Below are 21,347 nucleotides of genomic sequence, written 5' to 3' on the forward strand. Positions count from 1 at the left end.
ACAAAATAGAGAACTGTTTGCTGTGATGTACAGGCAATCCCCGGCTTATATTTGAGCCCAACATTTCTGTTGCTAACTGAAACATTTGTTAAATGAGTTTTGCCCCATTTTACGACCTTTCTTGCTGCAATTGTCAAGTGACTCACTGCAATTGAAAAATTAGTCAAACCATTGTTAAGTGAATCTGGCTTCCTCATGGATGTTTGTTTGTCAGAAGATCTCAAAAGGGGATCGTGTCCCCTTTGCAACCGTCATAAACATGAGTCCATCACCCAGTGTCTAAATTTTGATCACGTGACCATGGGGATACTACAGCGGTCGTCAGTGTGAAAAACTGGCTGCAAGTCACTTTTTTTTCAGTGCCGTTGTAACGAACGGTCACTAAACAAAATTTTGTAATACTTGTGTTAAGTCTGGACACGAACAGAGAGGCAGGACGATCATAGTGAAGTAAAACAACCATTTATTTCGGGCAACAGGAACAACAACAAAAATAACTACGAACTGAGAGCTGCCCGAGGTTGCAGCTCCTTTTACCAGGAGCTGTCCAGCCTGTCAGCCACTGATGCTTCTTCATTTTCCCACTGGGGAAAATGAACCAATGAGTGAAGGCTGATGTAAGACTCACTCCTACTTGCATCTTCAACACCCCTCCTAATGAGTGATGGCTGATATAAGACTCACTCTTTTTTGCATATTCAGCAACTTGCTGTATTTTAAGGCTTTCAGCTTTCACTCTTCCATGTGAAGCCCGTTTCCAGAACCTTTCAGCTTTCTCCTTTTATAGGCCAACCTCGTTAATTTAATTTGATTTTTTTTTGCAAGTTGCTTTCGATCAGTAATTCTCAACCTCGGCAACTTTAAGGTGTGTGGATTTCAACTCCCGGGATTCTGGGACTTGAAATCTAGGAGTTGAGGTCCACACAATTTAAAATTGGCAAGGTTGAGAAACACCAGTTTAGACTTCTCCTGTCTGCACCTACAAGTGAGTCCTCCAGCTAATTACCATCTACAAAGGCAAGAAATAGGATCTTTCCCTTTAATTCCAGACCTTCCCTGACTCACTTAGCCTGCCTTTTTATACCATGATTAGAGGGTTTTTCCCAGCATCATCACCACACCCTTCTCTGAGGCAGTGGGACTCTGTTCTAACGATAAAGCTATTTTGCTGGCAGAGAAAGCAAAGGAATAATTTCTCTCTCCCCTCTCCACTCCCTGCCAGAGGCAAAACCCCCCAAGAAAAGGCAGGCTCCATTTCTCTGCTCTTCTGGGAGGGTTTCAGATCTTGAAAGGACAAATCTGGGATCTGTTGAAAAGCTTAACCCCGTGCAATGAAGAATCAGTTCCCACCTTCTCAGTTAGACCACGCATATTAACTCTTATTTCATTCTCTACCACTGTTATTGCTAATCATTTCTGTCTCACATCACGGTTTGAAAAAGTTCTTCTACAGTAGTGGACAAAATTGTGGAAACCTTTTGGGAAAAGTGTATTTTTGAGGTTTGATGGATAATCTACAGGACTGCATTCTGCCACCGATTGCCTCCCACCGACCAATACGCTCCCACAGAGAGGGACTCCTCAGGGTGCCGTCAGCCAAACAGTGTAGGCTGGCAACCCCCCAGCGGGAGAGCCTTCTCTGTGGGGGCCCCAGCCCTATGGAATGAACTGCCCCCGGACATACGAAGGATCCCCGACCTCCGTACCTTCCGTCGCGCTCTGAAGACCCTATTATTCCAGTAAACTGGACTGACAGGATAAAGGTTTTTTTAAATTGGGTTTTGATAGGGGTTTTAAAATGATCTTAGTTGGATGTTTTAAATTTGACCGAATGATTGAATTATTTTAATAAGCTTTTAATTTTTGTTGTACATTGTTTTTACCATGGCTGTTCACCGCCCTGAGTCCCTTGGGAGAAGGGCGGTATACAAATATAATAAACTAACTAACTAACTAACTAACTAACTAACTAATAACACAAAAAAAACCACCTTTTTTTTTTTTTGGACTTTCAAGATAATTATATTCCATTGCTGGAATGGCCTGGGAATAGCCCAGACCTTCACCCAATTGAAAATCTATGGAGCCGACTAATGAAACTTGTGAGTCAGAAGCGACCCAGCAATAAAACCCAGTTAATAGAAGCAATGATTTAATCTTGGTTTCACATTATAACAACTGCAGAACTCAAAGACTTGGTTCACTCCATGGGAAGATGTTGTAAGGCCGTCATTCATGCTAAAGGTTACCCAACTAAGGATTAACTGACAGGGTGATAATTTTTGTATATCGTGTTTTATCTACGGTGACAATTTTTGCATATCTCCTTTTTTGTACGGGTTTCACTTTTCTTCTTTATACTTTAACTGCTATTCTAATGGCAAATCCTTCATAAAAGTTATGGCATTACATTCTTGATTAAATTATCCTTCCATTGATATATAATTTTATGGTACTACTCCAAAAAAAAAAAAAAAAGTGGTGATGTTAGCTAGTTTTAGAAAATACACTTTTCCCAAAAGGTTTCCACAATTTTGGCCACTACTGTAATTTTACTTGTAATCTGCTTTTAGTTCTGTTGATGATTAATAAAGCATTGGCACAATCGTGCGGATCAGTTCTAAGTAGATCTAAAACTGCATGGCAGGATTGGGGGACAGGGATGTGAGGGGCAGGTGGGCTTAGTCTACTAAGGTGTCCTGGTCTCCTGGCCCCTCTGCAACTAGATCAGGGGTCTCCAACCTTGGCAACTTTACGCCTGGAGGACTTCAACTCCCAGAATTCCCCAGCCAGCAAAGCTGGCTGGGGAATTCTGGGAGTTGAAGTCCTCCAGGCTTAAAGTTGCTAAGGTTGGAGACCCCTGCTGTAGATAGCAAACATGTCAAATTTTGGCAACTTTATGGACTTCAACTCCCAGAATTCCCCAGCCACCTACCCAAATTCTTCTGAATTGTCTCTTCGGCAGTTCCTTCCTCCTCCTTCCTCCTTCCTTCTACTGTGGCTTGCATCCCCAACTCTGGCGCCTAAGATGACTGGGGAATTCTGGGAGTTGAAGTCCGCCAGGCTTAAAGTTGCCAAGGTTGGAGATCCCTGAATTAGATCACACCCCAAATGATTGTGAATGCTGGTTTTCCAGTTGAAGTTCAAGGCTTGCAGAGAGAAGTAACACTCATACCAACTGGAGCAGGCAATGAATACATGGTGGACTTGGACAGGACCCTACTGGTAAATCAAATCAAATCAAATCAAATCAAACTAACTAAATAAAATAAAGTAATAAAAAAGACGAGATAATATTCAACAATTGATGGTGGATTGTCAGTGGGCAGCCAAAGTCTGCATAGTTTTGCAGAAAGTATAGCAAAATTTGGCTACCTTCAGCGACTAAGCCTTGGTGGTGCAGCGGACTAAAGTGCTGTTAAGTAGCACTTAGCTGCCAGCTGCCTGCAATTACTGCAAGTTCAAATCTCCCCAGGCTCAAGGTTGAATCATCCTTCCATCCTTTCGAGGTAGGTAAAATGAGGACCTGGATTGTGGGGGCAATAAGCTGACTTTGTATATAAAAAAAAAAGAACACCGCTTAGGGGGGGCCGAAAGCCCTACTAAGCAGGTATATACAAAAGTATGACGGCTATTGCTTAATGCATTGTAAGCCGTCCTGAGTCTCCGGAGAAGGGTGGCATATAAATTGAACCAATAAATGAAGGAAGGAAGGAAGGAAGGAAGGAAGGAAGGAAGGAAGGAAGGAAGAAAGAAAGAAAGAAAGAAAGAAAGAAAGAAAGAAAGAAAGAAAGAAAGAAAGAAAGAAAGAAAGAAAGAAAGAAAGAAAGAAAGAAAAACTGATCTGATACCAGCAATTGTACATAAAAAAAAATTGGTGTTTCCTAGGTATTGTATCAGGGGAGGTGTTATGAGAGGGGGAGCAGTTTTACTTAGCGACCGCTTACACTCCATGACCAAGTTGCGGATCCTGATTATGGTCACTAAACAAGGACTACCTGTATATTGTAGGTGCGAATAGTAGAGGCAAGATTTTGTCTATAGGTGTGAAACCATCAAGAACATGTCCTAGAGGTGTTTTTTTTTCCCCAGGAGGCCACTGAACTTTCTTGTGTTTTCCCTTTGAAGAAAAGAAAAAAGCAGAAAGTCCAGTTGCCTCCTGAAAAAGTACCTTTGGGACAACCATGACCTAGATGACCGAGAATCTCTGCAGACTTTTAGCTTTGCAATTTGGGATGAATGCCCTTGGAATGGGGTGGGAGTAGAAAGGGATTTCCAGAGAAAAAAAACCTGCAGATTACAGGAACCAGGAGCACCACTCAGGTGACCCTGAGGATGCAGACAAGCCTCCAAGTGCTTCAACGACCCTCTAAAACAGTGTTTCTCAACCTTGGAAGCTTGAAGATGGGTGGACTTCAACTCCCAGAATCCCCCAGCCAGCGCTGCTGGCTGGGGGATTCTGGGAGTTGAAGTCCACCCATCTTCAAGCTTCCAAGGTTGAGAAACACTGCTCTAAAAGGATGCAAAACACCTTTGGGACAACTATGAGCTGGATGACCGAGAATCTCTGCAGACATCAAGAATGTGGCTTGGAAGATTCACCAGGTGTCATGGTCAGCTTTCGGCCTGACAAAAAGCGAAGCACAAATGAGCTGCACACAAGCCCCTGTATCCAAGAGTTGTGGGGGAGGGAAACAGGCCCCTTTTGCTGCAATCTCTGTCTTGATCTCTGGATATTTCTTGTTGCTTAGCAGGATGTGTGATGCAGGGGAAGGGCTCTACACTTTCCAGACCCAGGAGGGCGAGGAGATCTATCAGAGAGTGCACAGCGCCACCTTAGCCATTGCCGAGCAGCACAAGCGAGTCCTGATGGAGATGGAGAAGAACGTCAGAGTGAGTGTCCATTCCTGCCGGTGGAGAGGAAGGCAGACATTTTTCTAGGCATCTTCCAAACCAGGGGTCTCCAACCTTGGCCACTTTAAGCCTGGCAGACTTCAACTCCCAGAATTCCCCAGCCAATTCTGGGAGTTGAAATCCGCCAGGCTTAAAGTGGCCAAGGTTGGAGACTCCTGTTCCAGGGGTGAAATCCAGCAGGTTCTGGCGAACTGGTAGCGGAAATTTTGAGTAGTTCGGAGAACCGGCAAATACCACTTCTGGCTGGCCCCAGAGTGGGGTGGGAATGGAGATTTTGCAATATCCTTCTCCCAGGAGTGGGAGGGAATGGAGATTTTGCAATATCCTTCCCCTGCCACGCCCACCAGGCCACGCCCACAGAACCAGTAGTAAAAAAAATTGGATTTCACCACTGCCCTGTTCCAAATGTCTTGGAATCAATTAATGATGTTAAACCAGTTTCTCGAGTTTTTCAAACTTGGGAACTTTAAACTATGTGGACTTCAGCTCCTTAGCAGCTTTAAACTATCTGGGATTCAACTCCCAGAATTCCCCAGCCAACAATTCTGGGAGTTGAAATCCACCAGCTTAAGAAACACTTGAGTTTCTTCTGGTCCCTGCTGGTTTTGGGAAGCCGGCAAGTGGTAGTAGAAGGTTGTTCTTTAGAAATGGGAAGTCACCGTCTGGACATCTCTTGCAAAACCAAGCTGTATAAATCCAGCTCACAATAGAAGTGGAAAAGGGAGGGGGGAATCTGAGCTGGAAGGAAGTTGATTCTTGAGACCTCACACAAAAAGGTATTAAAAGGCCAGCATTCTGACAGACGAACACAATTCAAAGTACACTGACGATGTCTCTTCGAATGGTGACGAAACGTTTGCAACCAAATTGCCCAGCTCAAACCAACAACCCAACTACCAATCTGAGCTACTACTAATTCAAACATATTTCAACCCCTTTAAAGCATCAGAGAGATGCTGAGTGTCATTTGTCTAACTCAGGGGTCTACAATCTTAGACACTCAAAAAGCCATTTGGACCCATTTCCTACAGAAAAGAAAACACCGGGAGCCACAAAACCCTTCCCATGCCTGATTATTTCTTGAGCGGCCACAAAACTAGCATATGTAATTGAATTAAACGTTCTGTTTTCTTCTGAAACTTTTCTTTTCTTGGATTTATCCATGGTTGGCCTACCCGGGGTTGAAAAGCTCAATAAATCACGTGCTGGCGGGTGTCACACATTGGCAGTTGTGATGCATATTTTGAGTGACAGGGAGCCGCATCAGAGGGGTGAAAGAGCCACATGCGGCTCCAGAGCTGCAGGTTGCTGACCCCTGGTTTAATTCCATGTTTCGTAACCTTAGAAATTTTAAACTGGTGGGCTTCAACTTCCAGAACTCCCCAGCCAGCCAGCCAGGGGTAAAATGCTCCCGGTTCAGACCGAATCGCCTGATCCGGTAGCAATGGCGGCGGATGGTTCGAAGAACCGGTAGCAAAAATCCCTGCTCCCTCTCCCCCCATGCCCAGCTGAGTCACACGATCATCAGCGGCTTTTTTTTAACTTTTAAAAGCATTTTTTCTACAACCTCTTCGGCCAAGGTTGAGAAACTTGATTTAACGTAATTAATTGATATAACTACCTGTTGTGTCTAATATCAGCCATCAGTTGGTCATTAGATTGACTTTGTTTAGAGGGTTTTTTGTCAAGTGGTTTTAGGCCCCGTTGGTGGACTCCAAGGAGTGAGATCATGGTTATGGTGTCACAAGATTGGCCAAAGGACATGTTTGGCCTTGTATGTTACAGGGAGTTAAAGGGGGAGGTAACCCAGAGCAAAAAAATAAAAACGGAATTATTTTGGATCTGTACACGGCCCTTGAGTTATAGATTAAGGCACTATAAAAACAAAACGCTTCCATTATCTGAAATCCTGTCTTTTATCAGGATTGTCCACGTTGTTGTTGTTAGTTGTGAAGTCGTGTCTGACCCATCGCGACCCCATGGACAATGTTCCTCCAGGCCTTCCTGTCCTCCACCATCCCCCAGAGTCCATTTAAGCTCATGCCTACTGCTTCAGTGACTCCATCCAGCCACCTCGTTCTCTGCCGTTTCCTTCTTCTTGTGCCCTCCATCGTTCCCAGCATTAGGCTCTTCTCCAGTGAGTCCTTCCTTCGCATCAGGTGGCCAAAGTATTTGAGTTTCATCTTCAGGATCTGGCCTTCTAAAGAGCAGTCAGGGTTGATCTCCTCTAGGACTGACCGGCTTGATCTCCTTGCAGTCCAAGGGACTCGCAGGAGTCTTCTCCAGCACCAGAGTTGAAAGGACTCAATTCTTTGACTCTCAGCCCACATTAGAGAACCCTTTATCTTTTTACACTATTTAGTGTAACATTCCTGACACCCACTTGAAAAAGTTTCCAAAACACAGATTGTAGCAAGCAAGAAGACCATAAAACAAGGATTGCGTAAATGCAGACTGTTCTCGCTCTTATAACTTGGATGGCTCACCAACCAGAGGTGGGTTTCAGCAGGTTCTGACCAGTTCTGGAGAACCGGTAGCGGAAATTTTGAGTAGTTTGGAGAACCGGTAGTAAAAATTCTGCCTGGCCCCGCCCCCATCTATTCTCTGCCTCCCAAGTCCCAGCTGATCAGGAGGAAATGGGGATTTTGCAGTATCCTTCCCCTGGATTGGGGAGGGAGTGGAGATTTTACATTATCCTTCCCCTGCCACGCCCACTAAGCCAAGCCAAGCCACGCCTACCAAGCCATGCCAACAGAACTGGTACTAAAAAAATTTGAAACCCACCACTGTCATCAACCTACTGTCCACCAACCTGGTCAGATCTCCCCTTGTCTCTCACAGCTTGTGGGGGGTTGATCCAAAGTGAGATAGTATCACACTTGCTTTCTTTTTTAGACCACCGAGCTTTCCCGGGGGTGGGGGGGGAAGAGGAAAACGAAAAATCCATGCAGTGAATGAGAAAGGGGGAAGTTTCATGAGATTACATGGGATGGCATCTGGGCAGCTTCCTGTAGACCTTAGTTATTCGGCAACCTTGGCAACTTTATGATGGGTGGATTCCTAGCTGGCTGGGGAGTTTATGGGAGTTGAAGTCCTCCCATCTCAAAGGTGCCAAATTTGAAAACCGCTGCTATAGAGCATGCAGGATAGCAAAGCCTTTTGCCTGCTGGATATGGTTGGGAGGAGAGGGGTGAAGGAAACGTAGCAGTTTTGACCACTTTTTCATGAAATGAATTCAATTTTCTAAAGAAAAACTTTCTACAACTTGCCAGCATCCCAAAGTCAGCAGGGACCAGAAGAAACTCAGTGTTTCTTAACTGTGGCAACTTTAAGCTGGTGGACTTCAACTCCCAGAATTCTCCAGCCAAGCATGTTGGCTGGCTAGGGATTTCTGGGAGTTGAAGTCCACATAGTTTAAAGTTTCCAAGTTTGAGAAGCTTGAGAAAGTGGTCTAACATCATGAAGGTTGGCTCAGCCTTCCATCCTTCTGAGGTTGGTAAAATGAGGCCCCAGATTGTTGGGGGCAAATAGGCCGACTCTGTCAACCGCTTAGAAAGGGCTGTAAAACACTGTGAAGCGGTATATAAGTCCAAGTGTTATTGCTATTGGTATTAATAAAGTGGCCCCTTTATGGCAGACAAACAGAGATAAATAAGACTCCTTCAAGAGAACTTGGAAGTATTTTAACACAGATTCTCTGCCCCATTGTACACAGCCCTTCTGTTGAGTGCTGCCATCTGCAGATTCATTCGTTCATTCATTCATTCATTCATTCATTCATTCATTCATTCATTCATTCATTCATTCATTCATTCAATTTCTATGGCTGCCCATCTCAGTCAATTACTCAGGGCAGCTTACAGCTCAGAAAATATATTCCAATAAAAAAATAATAATAAAACCAGTAAAAAAAACACTTAAAACAGATTTTGGAAGCTCACCTCCTGCTCTTTCTACTTTTCCAGTTGTTGAACAAGGGGACAGAGCATTATTCCTATCCCTGCACACCTACCACCATGTTGCCACGCAGTGCTTACTGGCATCACATCACCGGCTCACAGAACATCGCCGAGTCTTCCAGCTACGGGGGTGAGTGCGAACCTCGTTCCATTCCACGGGGATAGTTTCAGGATCATGTGAACTGATAGTACCACTTTATACTGCACTGGTGAGGCCACGCTTCAAATATTGCATCCAATTCTGGTCGCTGTGATACAAAACAGATGTTGAGGGTCTACGGAAAGAGTGCAGAGGAGCTCAACAAACACGATTAGGGTTCTGAAGGCTACAACATATGAAGAACATTGCAGGAATTAGGTATGTCTAGTCTAGTGAAAAGAAGGACTAGGGTTGACATGATAGCAGTATTCCGGTATTTGAGGGGCTGCCACAAGGAAGAGGGGCTCAACCTATTTTCCAAAGCACCAGAAGGCAAGACAGGAAATAATGGATGGAAACTAAACAAGGAGAAAAGCAACCTAGAACTAAGGAGAAACTTCCATCGGTGAGGACAATTAACCAGTGGAACGGCATGCCACCAGAAGTTGTGGGTGCTCCATCATTGGAAGTTTTTAAGAAGAGACTGGACAGCCATTTGTCTGAAATGGTATAGGATCTCCTGCTTGTATAGGGTGTTGGTCTGGAAGATCTCCAAGGTCCCTTGGAGTGTTCTGTTCTTTGACTGCTCTTGCATCCTTCTTGAACGTAAAAAGCTTTTTCTGGATTGTACACTACTAAATATAAACAACCTGACAGGACAGCTCTAATTCTATGCAACATTGAGATGATATTCTGAAGTCAATCATTCTGCATGCTGTGTTCCATTCGCATAATAATGTACGGGGGCTCAGTCCAAATGGAGTTAGGCACTTTTAAACTCTATTGATTTCCAGAGAGCATCTTTTCCATTTTGTCTCTGGAGCTAAGGAAGCAAAGTTCCATTTTGTCTGGATCCTGTCCAGTGAATTCATTTATTTGAAATGCTCCTTCATTCAGAGTTGTTCTCTATCTTGGTTATCGATTCCTCTGTTGTAAGAATTTGTGATGTTTTCTCTGATGGCTTCTCTAAAGCTCCCAAGGGGAATTATATAGAATAGAATAGAATTTTTTATTGGCCAAGTGTGATTGGACACACAAGGAATTTGTCTTGGTGCATACGCTCTCAGTGTACATAAAAGAAAAGATACATTCATCAAGAATCAGAAGGTACAACACTTAATGATAGTCCTAGGGTACAAATAAGCAATCAAATTATACTAGGAGACAATCAATATCAATATAAATCGTAAGGATACAAGCAACAAAGTTACAGTCATAAGTGAAAGGAGATGGGTGATGGGAACGATGAGAAGATTAATAGTAATGCAGACTTAGTAAATAGTTTCACTGTTGGGGGAATTATTTATTTAGCAGAGTGATGGCGTTCAGGGAAAAACTATCCTTGTGTCTAGTTGTTCTGGTGTGCAGTGCTCTATAGCGTCATTTTGAGGGTACGAGTTGAAACAGTTGATGTCCAGGATGCGAGGGGTCTGGAGATATTTTCACAGCCCTCTTTTTGACTCGTGCGGTATACAGATCCTCCATGGAAGGCAGGTTGGTAGCCATGGTTTTTTCTGCAGTTCTAATTTTCCTCTGAAGTCTGTGTCTGTTGTTGGGTTGCAGAACCAAACCAGACAGTTATGGAGGTGCAGATAACAGACTCAATAATTCCTTTGTAGAACTGGATCAGCAGCTCCTTGGGCAGTTTGAGCTTTCTGAGTTGGCGCAGAAAGAACATTCTTTGTTGGGCTTTTTTGATGACATTTTTGATATTAGCTGTCCATTTTAGAACCTGCAATATGGTAGAACCTAGAAATTTGAAGGTCTCTACTGTTGATACTGTGTTGTCTAGTATTGTGAGAGGTGGAAGTATGGAAGAGTTTCTCCTAAAGTCTACCACCATTTCTACGGTTTTGCGTGTGTTCAGTTCTAGATTGTTCCGGTTGCACCACGAGGCTAGTTGTTCAACGTCCCGTCTGTCTAGATATTTATAATATTCAAATGTAACAGCAAAGAATCCAAGGCTGCCAATGTATGATAATAGTTAATAGTGGTCATAATAAGGCAGTTATAAAAGAATTCACCACAGCAGTAAGAACAATCGGTTTTACGTATAATTTAAATTATTGAATTAGATTGTTCAAGTTAAATTAAATTAGAACAAGGGGGCATAAGATGCCTTGAGTCGCCATGTGCGAGGAGGTGGCAATATAAATTTCCCAAAATAAATAAATAAATAACCTCAAACTTAAGGAGAGACGTTCAAAAGTAACGATAAAAAGCATTAATTCACGGAAAGAGTAGCTTGGAACCAGCTTCTAGCGGAGGCTGACCAGCAGTCAGTTCTCAATAATTAAGTTTAAAGTTACTTGGATTACATGTCCCGTCCTCTGACAAAAATCAAAAGTAAAATAAAATAAAAATTAATCGGATATAAAAATCAATAATTAAAAATAATAAATTAAGTAATTAAGAAGAAAACAAAAATAAAAAAATAAACTCAAAGGACAATCTGAATGGACCAGTAGGGTTTTTTTTTCCCCTGCTGTCAGTTTTCTATGTTTCTAAACTATGAAGCTTCCTTGCGTTTGAGCTTCTTGGTGACTTCATGGACATCCAGATGTTCTTCTTGACTTACAGAGGTTAAAGGCAAAGAGTGATTTGCCTTTAACCTCTTCTGGGATGTCTTTCAAGTCTCCAGTCTCACTTCCACTTCTGAGATGAATGGGTGGTGTCCCATCCTCCTCTTGAGTAGGAATAATCCTACCTAGCTTTCCAATCCAGGCAAAGCTGACCAGGTGCTTTCACCGGCTGAGTCCTAATATCCAGGAGCCTGGATAGCTCAACAGACTAAAAGCCTGTTATTAACATTCACCTGTCTGCAATTATTGCATGTTCGAATCTCCCCAGGCTCAAGGTTGACTCAGCCTTCCATCCTTTCTAAGGTAGGTAAAATGAGGACCCAGTTTGTGGGGGCAATAAGCTGACTGTATAAATATACAAAAGTATGAAGGCTATTGCTTAACGCACTGTAAGCCGCCCTGAGTCTATGGAGAAGGGCGGCATATAAATCTAATAAAAATAAAAAATAAATAAAATAAATAAAAATAAATAATATAAATGCACAATTTAATTCTGCTTAAAAGAGTTCTGAAAGGTAGGATATATTCTTATGCATATTTAGATCCGGGAGAGAAAAGTTTGCCTAGAAACTTGCAAGAATTTCATGGTGCTTCATTAACCTCACTACCCTAGTTAAACCTGCCTTTTAACCTTTAAACCTGGATCTAGTCAAACCTGTCCATTCATCTTTGAACCTGAACCGGTCACCACAAATATGTCAAAACAGTCAAAACAGGAGCAAGGTCTGGAGAACTGGGCACTTTCTGCTTGCTGACTCTTGTTTGCTGCAGGGATTGAAAGTGGATCTTCCAAAGACTTAAAACCATTTGTAAAACAAAGCTGCAGTTTCTGCATCTGACAAGGAAACCAGTACAGTATTGGAAGCCCATAGTCCAGCACCAGGTGGCCAGAATCGGAGTGAGGAACCAAAATGTTCAGTAGCATTGTTTAAACCAGGGGTCTGCAACCTTAAACACTCAAAGAGCCCTTTGGACCCGTTTCCCACAGAAAAGAAAACACCGGGAGCCACAAAACCCTTCCCGTGCCTGACTATTTCTTGAGCGGCCACAAAACTAGCATATGTAGTTTTTTTCTTTTTTTAATTTGATTTATATGCCGCCCTTCTCCGGAGACTCAGGGCGGCTTACAATGCGTTAAGCAATAGCCTTCATACTTTTGTATATTTTTATACTAAGTCAGCTTATTGCCCCCACAAACCGGGTCCTCAATTTTACCCACCTTAGAAAGGATGGAAGGCTGAGTTGACCTTGAGCCTGGTGAGAATTGAACTCGCAGTAATTGCAGGCAGCTGTATGTTAAATGCTGCCTTAGGAGGGATTAGCCTCTTACGCCACTCCGCTCCTTAGTTGAATTAAACATTCTGTTTTCTTCTGAAACTTTTCTTTTCTTGGATTTATCCATGGTTGGCCTACCGGCGGTTGAAAAGCTCAATAAATCGTGTGCTGGTGGGTGTCACACATTGGCAGTTGTGACGCATATTTTGAGTGACAGGGAGCCACAGCAGAGAGGTGAAAGAGCCACATGCGGCTCCAGAGCTGCAGGTTGCTGACTCCTGGTTTAAACAGTGGTCTGATGCAAAGCAAAGGCTTAGGTGCTCTATCCAGAATGGTGCCATCCAGGATCAGCTCCAATTCTGAAACAGAGGTGGAAAATCCATTTTCTGTTAAGAACTGGGATAACCTCTTAGAGATTTCACGGCAGGGGTGAGGCTGAAGCAATAGGCCACATAGCAGAAACAGATAACTCTTAACAAGACCCGAATAGCTTCCTTGCAAAGGGCATTTGAGATTCTCTTGAAGAGGAGAGGTAGTTGTGTGTCTGTTAACTCTGGAAAAAAAGTTAACAAAAGAGGGAAAATGCAAGGACACTTTTCAGTTGAGTTTCCAGTCTTGTTGACGTGGTCCTTCTCCGTATTATTTTTCCAGACAACTCTACATGGTTGGCATCTTCTTGCTGGATGTTTTTTCTACTTCTCCACCAGCTGTGGGGTTATTTGGCATTCTAACTGGGCCCAATCCTGCTTCATTTCAGGGCTCAAATAAAGTCAATCAAATGCTGGAACTGCTAATGTGGCAGTGCAGAAGAACTGCTTTTAAGCCAGATGTCATGAACAGACGAAGTTCTTTCCAGTTCTTCCTTGGACTCTATCTTTTCTCTATTCTGTTCCATTCTATTCCATTCCATTCCATTCCATGCCACTCCACTCCACTCCGCTCTATTTTATGCTATGCTATGCTATTCTGTTTTGTTTTGTTCTTTCTGCATCTTAGCCCTCTGCTTTTGCATCATTGGGCCTTTGTGTTCCTGGAGGCTCAGTGAGTTCTCTGCTCACCCCCACCATTCTTCAAGAATTATTTGAGTCCCCTTCCCTTGTTGGAGATGAACTGGTGGTCCCTGGAGTTCTTGATTCCTCTGCAGAGGACAGTTTATCCCTAGGACTCAATTTCCTCTCTTTCAATATTGGCAGAGTGGGGTAAATCTGCTTGCAAAAGACTCACCTTTGACATCCTTGCCCTGCCTTCAAAGAACAGAAGCGATTGCTGAAATCTGTTCAATGATTTGTCTATTCCAGCATTCACTTTCCAAAAAACAGATGCTATGGTCTATTCAATGTCCTTCAATATGCACGGAGACAGACTTCACGCTGGCAAGAGGAAATGATGTGGCTCAATCCTGGGCAAATGCCCTCTACAGGTAGTCCCTGGCTTATGACCACAATTGAGCCCAACATTTCTGCTGTTAAGTGAGACATTTGTTAAGTGAGTTTTGCCCCATTTTACGACCTTTCTGGACTCGGTTGTTAAGTGAATCGCTGCAGTGGATAAGTTAGTCACTCAGTTGTTAAGCGAATCTGGCTTCCCCCTTGACCTGGCTTGTTAGAAGGATCTCACATGACATTGGGACACAGCAATGGTCATAAGTATGAACCAGTTGCCCAGCATCTGAATTCTGATCATATGATCATGGGCAGGCCAGAAAGGTTGAAACTGTGAAAAACAATCATAACTCCCTTTTTTTCAGCGCTGTTGTAACTTTTAATGGTCACTGAGTGAACTGTTATAAGCCAAGGACTACCTGTAGTTTTAATCCTATTTATTCTGTATCCTTTTTACACATGCTATATTTCTATGGCCTATTTTATACCTACTTTATTCGCTCAGTGTTGAATGTTAAAGGTAAAGGTTCCCCTCGCACATATGTGCTAGTCGTTCCTGACTCTAGGGGGCAGTGCTCATCTCCGTTTCAAAGCCGAAGAGCCAGCGCTGTCCGAAGACGTCTCCGTGGTCATGTGGCCGGCATGACTCAATGCCAAAGGCGCACGGAACACTGTTCCCTTCCCACCAAAAGCGGTCCCCATTTTTCTACTTGCATTTTTTACCTGCTTTCGAACTGCTAGGTTGGCAGAAGCTGGGACAAGTAATGAAAGCTCACCCCATTACACGGCACTAGGGATTCGAAGCGCCGAACTGCCGACCTTTCAATTGACAAGCTCAGTGTCTTAGCCACTGAGCCACCGCATCCCCCTTGAATGTTACAGGTCTATAATTTGTAGGTGCCTCTGATACGAAAGAACTCAGGTCTTGAACCGGACGAAATCTCTCTTTCTGCCCACAGGTGACACCTACTCTGGTCCCCAGGCCAGCTCAGAGACTGACCTCTTGAACCGCCTAATCTTACTGAAGCCAAACTCTTCCAAGAGTGGGAAAAGTGACGGCAAAGACCCCACCTCGGCTACCCAATGAGGCCGCTCGTGACCGAGCGAGGAGAACTGTTGAGGTGCCAACTCAGGCCAAGGGACCGAGGATGTTTTTTTTTTTTTACCTGCTCCTGCCCTTCCACGAAAGGCCCAGGGACGACATTTTGCTGCAGGGAAACAGTGCAAGCTTTGCCCCAGGTGGCTCCAACATGAACGTTTGAGATCCAGGAGCTGTGGACGGTCCGGTCAACGAGCCTGGTTTGGCCCAGGATGTCAGCAGGCATCCCGATCTTCTGAAAAGGACGAGCTATATATTATTACAACTATTTTCAATATATCGTATTGTTTATGCATATCCTATATATCCAGAGAGGGGGGTGGGGGGGTCTCACCTGAATGCACAACTCTTGGCCATCAAGGCCAGAAGTTTAAACGGTCGGAGGGGAGGGTTCGGCCCCGAGGGTGGGGAGGGCGTCTTCCTTTCTCACATGGGGGAAACAGCACCTTGGACCTGGGCCGGGTTGAAGTCTTCCCACGTCATTTGGGAGCCAAAGGATGGACCTGCGAGGGGTTGTGAAGCTGGAAGAGGGGCTGCCGGCCCAGGCTTTCAGAAACAGCCTCATTCCTCTGCCAACCGATCCATGCTGCACACCTCAACGAGGTCTTTGGGAGGTCCTTTGGCACAGCAACCTTGCAAGGGAGAGCAGAGCAACAAAATATATCCTTGGGGACCTCTGGCTGCCCTCCTCGGAAACGCAACTTGCTCAGCAATGCTTCCTCACAGACCCTTCGGCCCTCCCTGGAGATGCCAGCTTCCCCTCCCCTCAGCAACGGTAGCACAAGTTTCCTCTGGCTATGCCCTCTCCGCGGGGGCTGCCAGCTCAGGACAAGAGGGGTGGGGGTGGGGGGGCTCGAGGCCTTGGTTCTGTTTGCTGTGCCCAAAAGCTGCTCTCCTTGGGGCTATTTGGGGCCGATCGTGAGCTGTGAGGGGTGTCCCTTTCAAACACGGGTGCTCTATCGGAGGTCTGTTCTTCACCCAAGGTGAAGACCACGGCTGTTCCCGAAGGGAGGAGATATCAATTGGGTTTCGCCGCAAGCCTCCTTAGATTTGAGCTTAGCGTGTGGTGTGAACCCAGCCACCGTGGTTTGTTTGCCGAGCAGGGTTTATAGCTTAGCAGGTACACTCAGTCCCATGTGGCTTACTCAACCAACTGTGGTTCATGCCAACCATTGCCTCAGCACAACGTAGAAGCCGGTGATGGCAAAAGGGGAAGCAGCTTGGGGTGGCCTCCTTGAGGCAGGGGGTTGTTGGAAGATTTATTACATTCCAGTCAGAAAGTTTTGCCTCTCAAGTCTATCTCCTACCTCTACTCCCCCACCCCCCAACAAACCACCCCCAAGGCCTGGAAGCTTTGGCCACGCCTGCCTTTCTCTGTCCTCAAGGGCAAGCTGTGGGCCCCACCGGTCAATCCCAACCTTCTTTTGATTGGCAGGAGACAAACCATTGCTTGTTTCCAGAAGGCCCCCCCTAACTCCAATTCCCGGTTTCTTCTTCATCTCTTCTTGGACAGTCGAAAAGGTTGTCCACTTTTAGCCTGGCCCCTTGACCATGGCTTGGCCTTCAGGTAGAAGCACAGTGGAGGAAGTATCAAGTTTCGAGTGCTTTGAAGGACTCTGTTGAAGGAAGCTCTCGACTCTCCTCCTTGAAAAGGCTCTCCTGAGAACACAGCTCCACCTTCTCTCCACATCCCATCCCATCCCTTCCCTCCTTTCCCAGTACAGTCAGTCAAGGCCGTCTTCTCCAAGCTGGTGCCCTCCGGATGGACCGCTCCAAATCCCATAATCGTTAGCCCGTACTGCCAAGGGGGATGATGTGATCGGACGCCCCGGTAAATTTGGAAGCCACCAGCTTGGGAAGGGCCATCTTGGTGAAATGCTTCCACGGAGCACCTGGATTTCCTATGCTGAACATTTTTTTAAACAGAAGCAATTGGTTTTCTAGTTTTACTATTTATTGAATAACTTTTAGAAGGGCTATCTTTTTATAGTCGTACAATTGGTAGTGGGTTTTTTTTGTGTGCGTGTGTGTTCTTTTACTTTGTTCCTTTCTTTTTTTCCTCTCTCAATAATGCTGGAGATATTTGCCCTCTCTTGTGCTCTGTATGTGTAAATAACCGTGTTTTGGATCCTGTGTGTAAGTGAGAGGAAGGAGACGTTTCCAAGCCAGGAGAGAGAAAACAGTGGAAATGAACGGAGGGGACCAGCCGAAGTTCTAAGCTCAGCTCCCAAGTCCAGTTGAAGTCTATTTTAACGCCAATGTATGGGATGGGGAAGGGAGGGAAAAGAGACCACGGACTGCGGGATTCAAGAGCTGCAGCGAAAGCACCCAAATGTTTTGTAACTGATGATTTCCCCCCCCCCCAGAATTCCTTTGCTCTTCTTCCCAAGGCCATCTGCAAAAACAAACACACAATTCTGAGCCTGAGATTAAATTAGCCACAGCCTCACCACTGCTTCAGAGTTGCCTCTTACAATTTCTTTCGTGAAGCGGGGAGGGTGGGGGAGATCTCGAAACGCAGCAGAATTGTGGGTGCAAATTTGGGGCATCCAAATTTGGGCAGGGATTGTTCTTTGCAATGCTTCTGGTTTCAAAGGCTTTCTGCTCTGCTCTGTGAAAATGGATAAGGCTGAAACCGTTTTTCAACCTCAGCAAATTTTAAGGGGTGCGGACTTCCAACTCCCAGAATTCCCCAGCCAGCATGGGTTTGACCAGATTTTGAATCTACACATCTGAAAGCGGCTAAGATTTGAGAAATGCCGTACTGGACTAGGAAGGGGGCAGGGGACAAATGGCCATCCAGATGTTGTCAAGGTACACATCACAGCATCCCTCCTGTCAGATCTCAAGAACGACACATGGAATTACTTAAAAGTATCGTCGTTTATTGTTCCTCACCCAGGGGTGAAATCCAGCAGGTTTTGACAGGTTCTGGAGAACCAGTAGCAAAAATTTTGAGCAGTTTGGAGAACCAGCAAATACCACCTCTGGCTGGCCCCAGAGTGGGGTGGGAATGGAGATTTTGCAATATCCTTCCCTCAGGAGTGGGGAGGGAATGGGGATTTTACAGTATCCTTCCCCTGGAGTGGGGTGGGAATGGAGTTTTTGCAGTATCCTTCCCCTGCCACACCCACCAAGCCATGCCGACAGAACTGGTAGTAAAATAATTTGGATTGCACCACTGTCCTCACCTATAGACAGAATCTTGCCAGAGTACAGCAACTATTTGCAGAACTACAGATCTACTCTGGGAAAAGCTAGGGAGGAGAGTCCCTTGGGAGTTGGGCGGCATAGAAATGTGATAAATTAAATTAAATTAACCCTCTTCCTCCTAAGCAAACTGTCTAACTTTCACTGCCTTGTTGCCCTCTAGAAAGTGGCCCCTCCCTCCTGGGAATCCAGACTACATTTCACCATAGTGCTCCACTGTCCATTCCATCAAGGCTATGGATTCCCTTGTCTCTCAGCTTTCCTCCATTGAAGAGGGGTGGCCACAGACTTATTTCCAGCAGAGAGAACCTCTAATGTTGGGGAGGATCACCCTCCAGCACCTATTTTATGCCCTGCCAGCGAGTAGGGCAAGGCACCTAATCCAGATTACCAATTTGTTAGTACTGAAAAAGAGACATTTCCACAGTCAGGTAGGGCTAAGTGTGCAATTAACAGCATCAAGTTGGCATAAAGAGCCTGGTGGCACAGCAGACTAATAGCCTGTTATTAACATTCAGCTGCCTGCAATCACTGCAAGTTCGAATCTCGCCAGGCTCAAGGTTGACTCAGCCTTTCATCCTTTCTAAGGTAGATAAATTGAGGACCCAGTTTGTGGGGGCAATAAGCTGACTTTGTATAAATATACAAAAGTATGAAGGCTGTTGCTTAACGCATTGTAAGCCACCCTGAGTCTCCGGAGAAGGGTGGCATATAAATCAAATTTTAAAAAAAATAAAGGGTGAAATAGGTTGATGCTTAGAGAAAAACGTAGGTAGACAAAGTTGAGCTAGGGTTGTTTGGGGCACAGGAGGGCTTTGCCAAAACAATGTTTTGGTTGCTTTTGGTGGGTTGTTGTTTTTTTAGTGGAACTGCTCAATCAATAAGTCCCTTCGAACTCCGTTATTCTCTTCTGTACTGACTGTGAAAACCCAACCAGTCAAAATAAAAACTCACAAAATGCCCCTCAATTTATGATACAGGTGAAGGAAGAGAATTTGGAAAATCCATTTTTGAAGTTAGCTAATAACGCGCCAAACGTTCAAAATATTCCCAAAAGTAAAATGAGCCATAAATCATCCTGTTAAAAACACTAGCATATTTATCTTTATCCACTTAATATTGTAGGCTTGAATTCTTCATATAAAAAAGGTAAAAAAAAAAAAACCAACCTTAAGGCCCAAACAACCTTTTGAATAATTATGGACAGAGACATTTTTCATTTGTTCTAAAATTCTTCACCATGTAAGTAAACTGAAACTTATTTGAATTAGAGACCAGAACCAGAAATGCTTGGCAATTTTTAAACAATCTTGGGACTCTTTTATCCTGGATCAAATCCATTCAGTAAAAAGAGCAGAAATGCAAAGAGCTGGATTTTATGGAGTACGTTTTGAGAAATCCTAGCGATCTGATTTATTCTGGAGTAAGCTTAATTACGTTCCAAATCTTACAAACAGAAGCCCAGGAATAATTGTAAGGATTTTCTAGACATGCCGGGTCAAAGATTTATCAACCTTCCCACATTCCAATTCCCATGGAAGATTCTTCCATATTCAGGAAAATTATTTAACATTTTCAGCTTGTGTCCCATAAAAACCTCTCCCAATATTTAAAAACTTGGTCTGAACTGTAATAGTTGTAATGAAAAGTTCTGTTCTGTTGCAAGCTGAGATTTAACATTCAAGAAACATGGAAATTCAATTAAAAAGTGATCTAGGTACATTTGGGCTGATATTGGAACAGAATTCAGGAAATTACTCCGATTAGCCAATTCTGTGTAAACTACCTTCTCTAAATGTCTGTGGAGAGTCTCAATCATCCCGTTCATGGTTGTCTCTAAGGTGAATTTTCCAAAAGGCGACTGGAATTTCTTGGTATTTTCTTGAAAACGTTTTGTTTCTCATCCAAGAAGCTTCACAATGTTTTTTTTTTAAAAAAAAGATACCAAGAAAGTCCAGTGGCCTTTTGAAAAAGCACCTTTGGGACAATCATGACCTGGATGACTGAGAATCTCTCATAGACAGGTACCTTCACTAAACAGAATTGAAGGGGATCCGTTCATTTTTCCAGAAAGCCATTTAATTAACAATATGTGAACCAACCTTATCTGAAATGGCCACTGGTGGAAATGTTTGTATTTCAAGTTACCACCACAATTGAGCCCAAAATTTATGTTGCTAAGTGAAAAAGCTGTTAAGTAAGTTTTGCCCCATTTTACGACCTTTCTGGCCACAGTTGTTAAGCGAATCACTGCAGTTGTTAAGTTAGTAACACAGTTGTTAAGTGAATCTGGATTTCCTCCACTGACTCTGCTTTTCAGAGGGTCGCAAAAGCTGATCACGTGACCCCAAGACATTGCAACGGTCACAAATATAAACCAGCTGCCAAGCATCTGAATTTTGATCATCTGACCATGGGGATGCTGGAATGGTCATAAGTTTATAAAATGGTCATAAGTCACTTTTCCGTGCCATTGGTCAGCTGGTTTTTGGGCCTTCTGGGCCCACAGGAAGTTGGCAAACGGGCTGTTTCCGGCCTCTGGAAGGCCTCTGGTGGGGTGGGGAAGGCTGTTTTCGTCCTCCCCAGGCTCTTAGAAAGCCTCTGGAGCCTGGGGAGGGCAAAAAAATGGGCCTACCATGCCCACCATGCTGTCACATGCCAAAAGTGGGGGGGAGCATGGAATCGCGCGCGCATGCATGGGACAGGGTGCCTAATTATGGATGTGGGCGCGCGCGTGCGTGACTACCCCGCACTCCCCCAGCTTTTGGCACGCAATGGCAAAAAGGT

At 44.4% G+C, this 21,347-nt stretch overlaps 1 protein-coding gene across 2 annotated transcripts in view; it reads left to right on the forward strand.

Annotated features, from left to right (window-relative positions):
- The window catches only part of DOK4 (docking protein 4), a 56,649-nt gene extending 38,850 nt beyond the window's left edge, over window positions 1-17,799 (forward strand). Inside the window, exons 6-8 of one of the 2 annotated variants that reach the window (XM_060681539.2) lie at window positions 4,752-4,893; window positions 8,880-9,003; window positions 15,211-17,799. In XM_060681539.2, the coding sequence (XP_060537522.1) occupies window positions 4,752-4,893; window positions 8,880-9,003; window positions 15,211-15,338 (394 nt within the window). In that variant the 3' untranslated portion in view covers window positions 15,339-17,799. The remainder of the gene's footprint in view (window positions 1-4,751; window positions 4,894-8,879; window positions 9,004-15,210) is intronic. The other variant, XM_034425524.3, reaches the window with a different exon arrangement.
- The last annotated feature ends 3,548 nt before the right edge of the window (window positions 17,800-21,347 follow it).

This window comes from Pantherophis guttatus, chromosome 11 (assembly GCF_059756535.1).
Source record: "Pantherophis guttatus breed Tessera chromosome 11, ASM5975653v1, whole genome shotgun sequence".
NCBI classification, from domain to species: Eukaryota; Metazoa; Chordata; class Lepidosauria; order Squamata; family Colubridae; genus Pantherophis; species Pantherophis guttatus.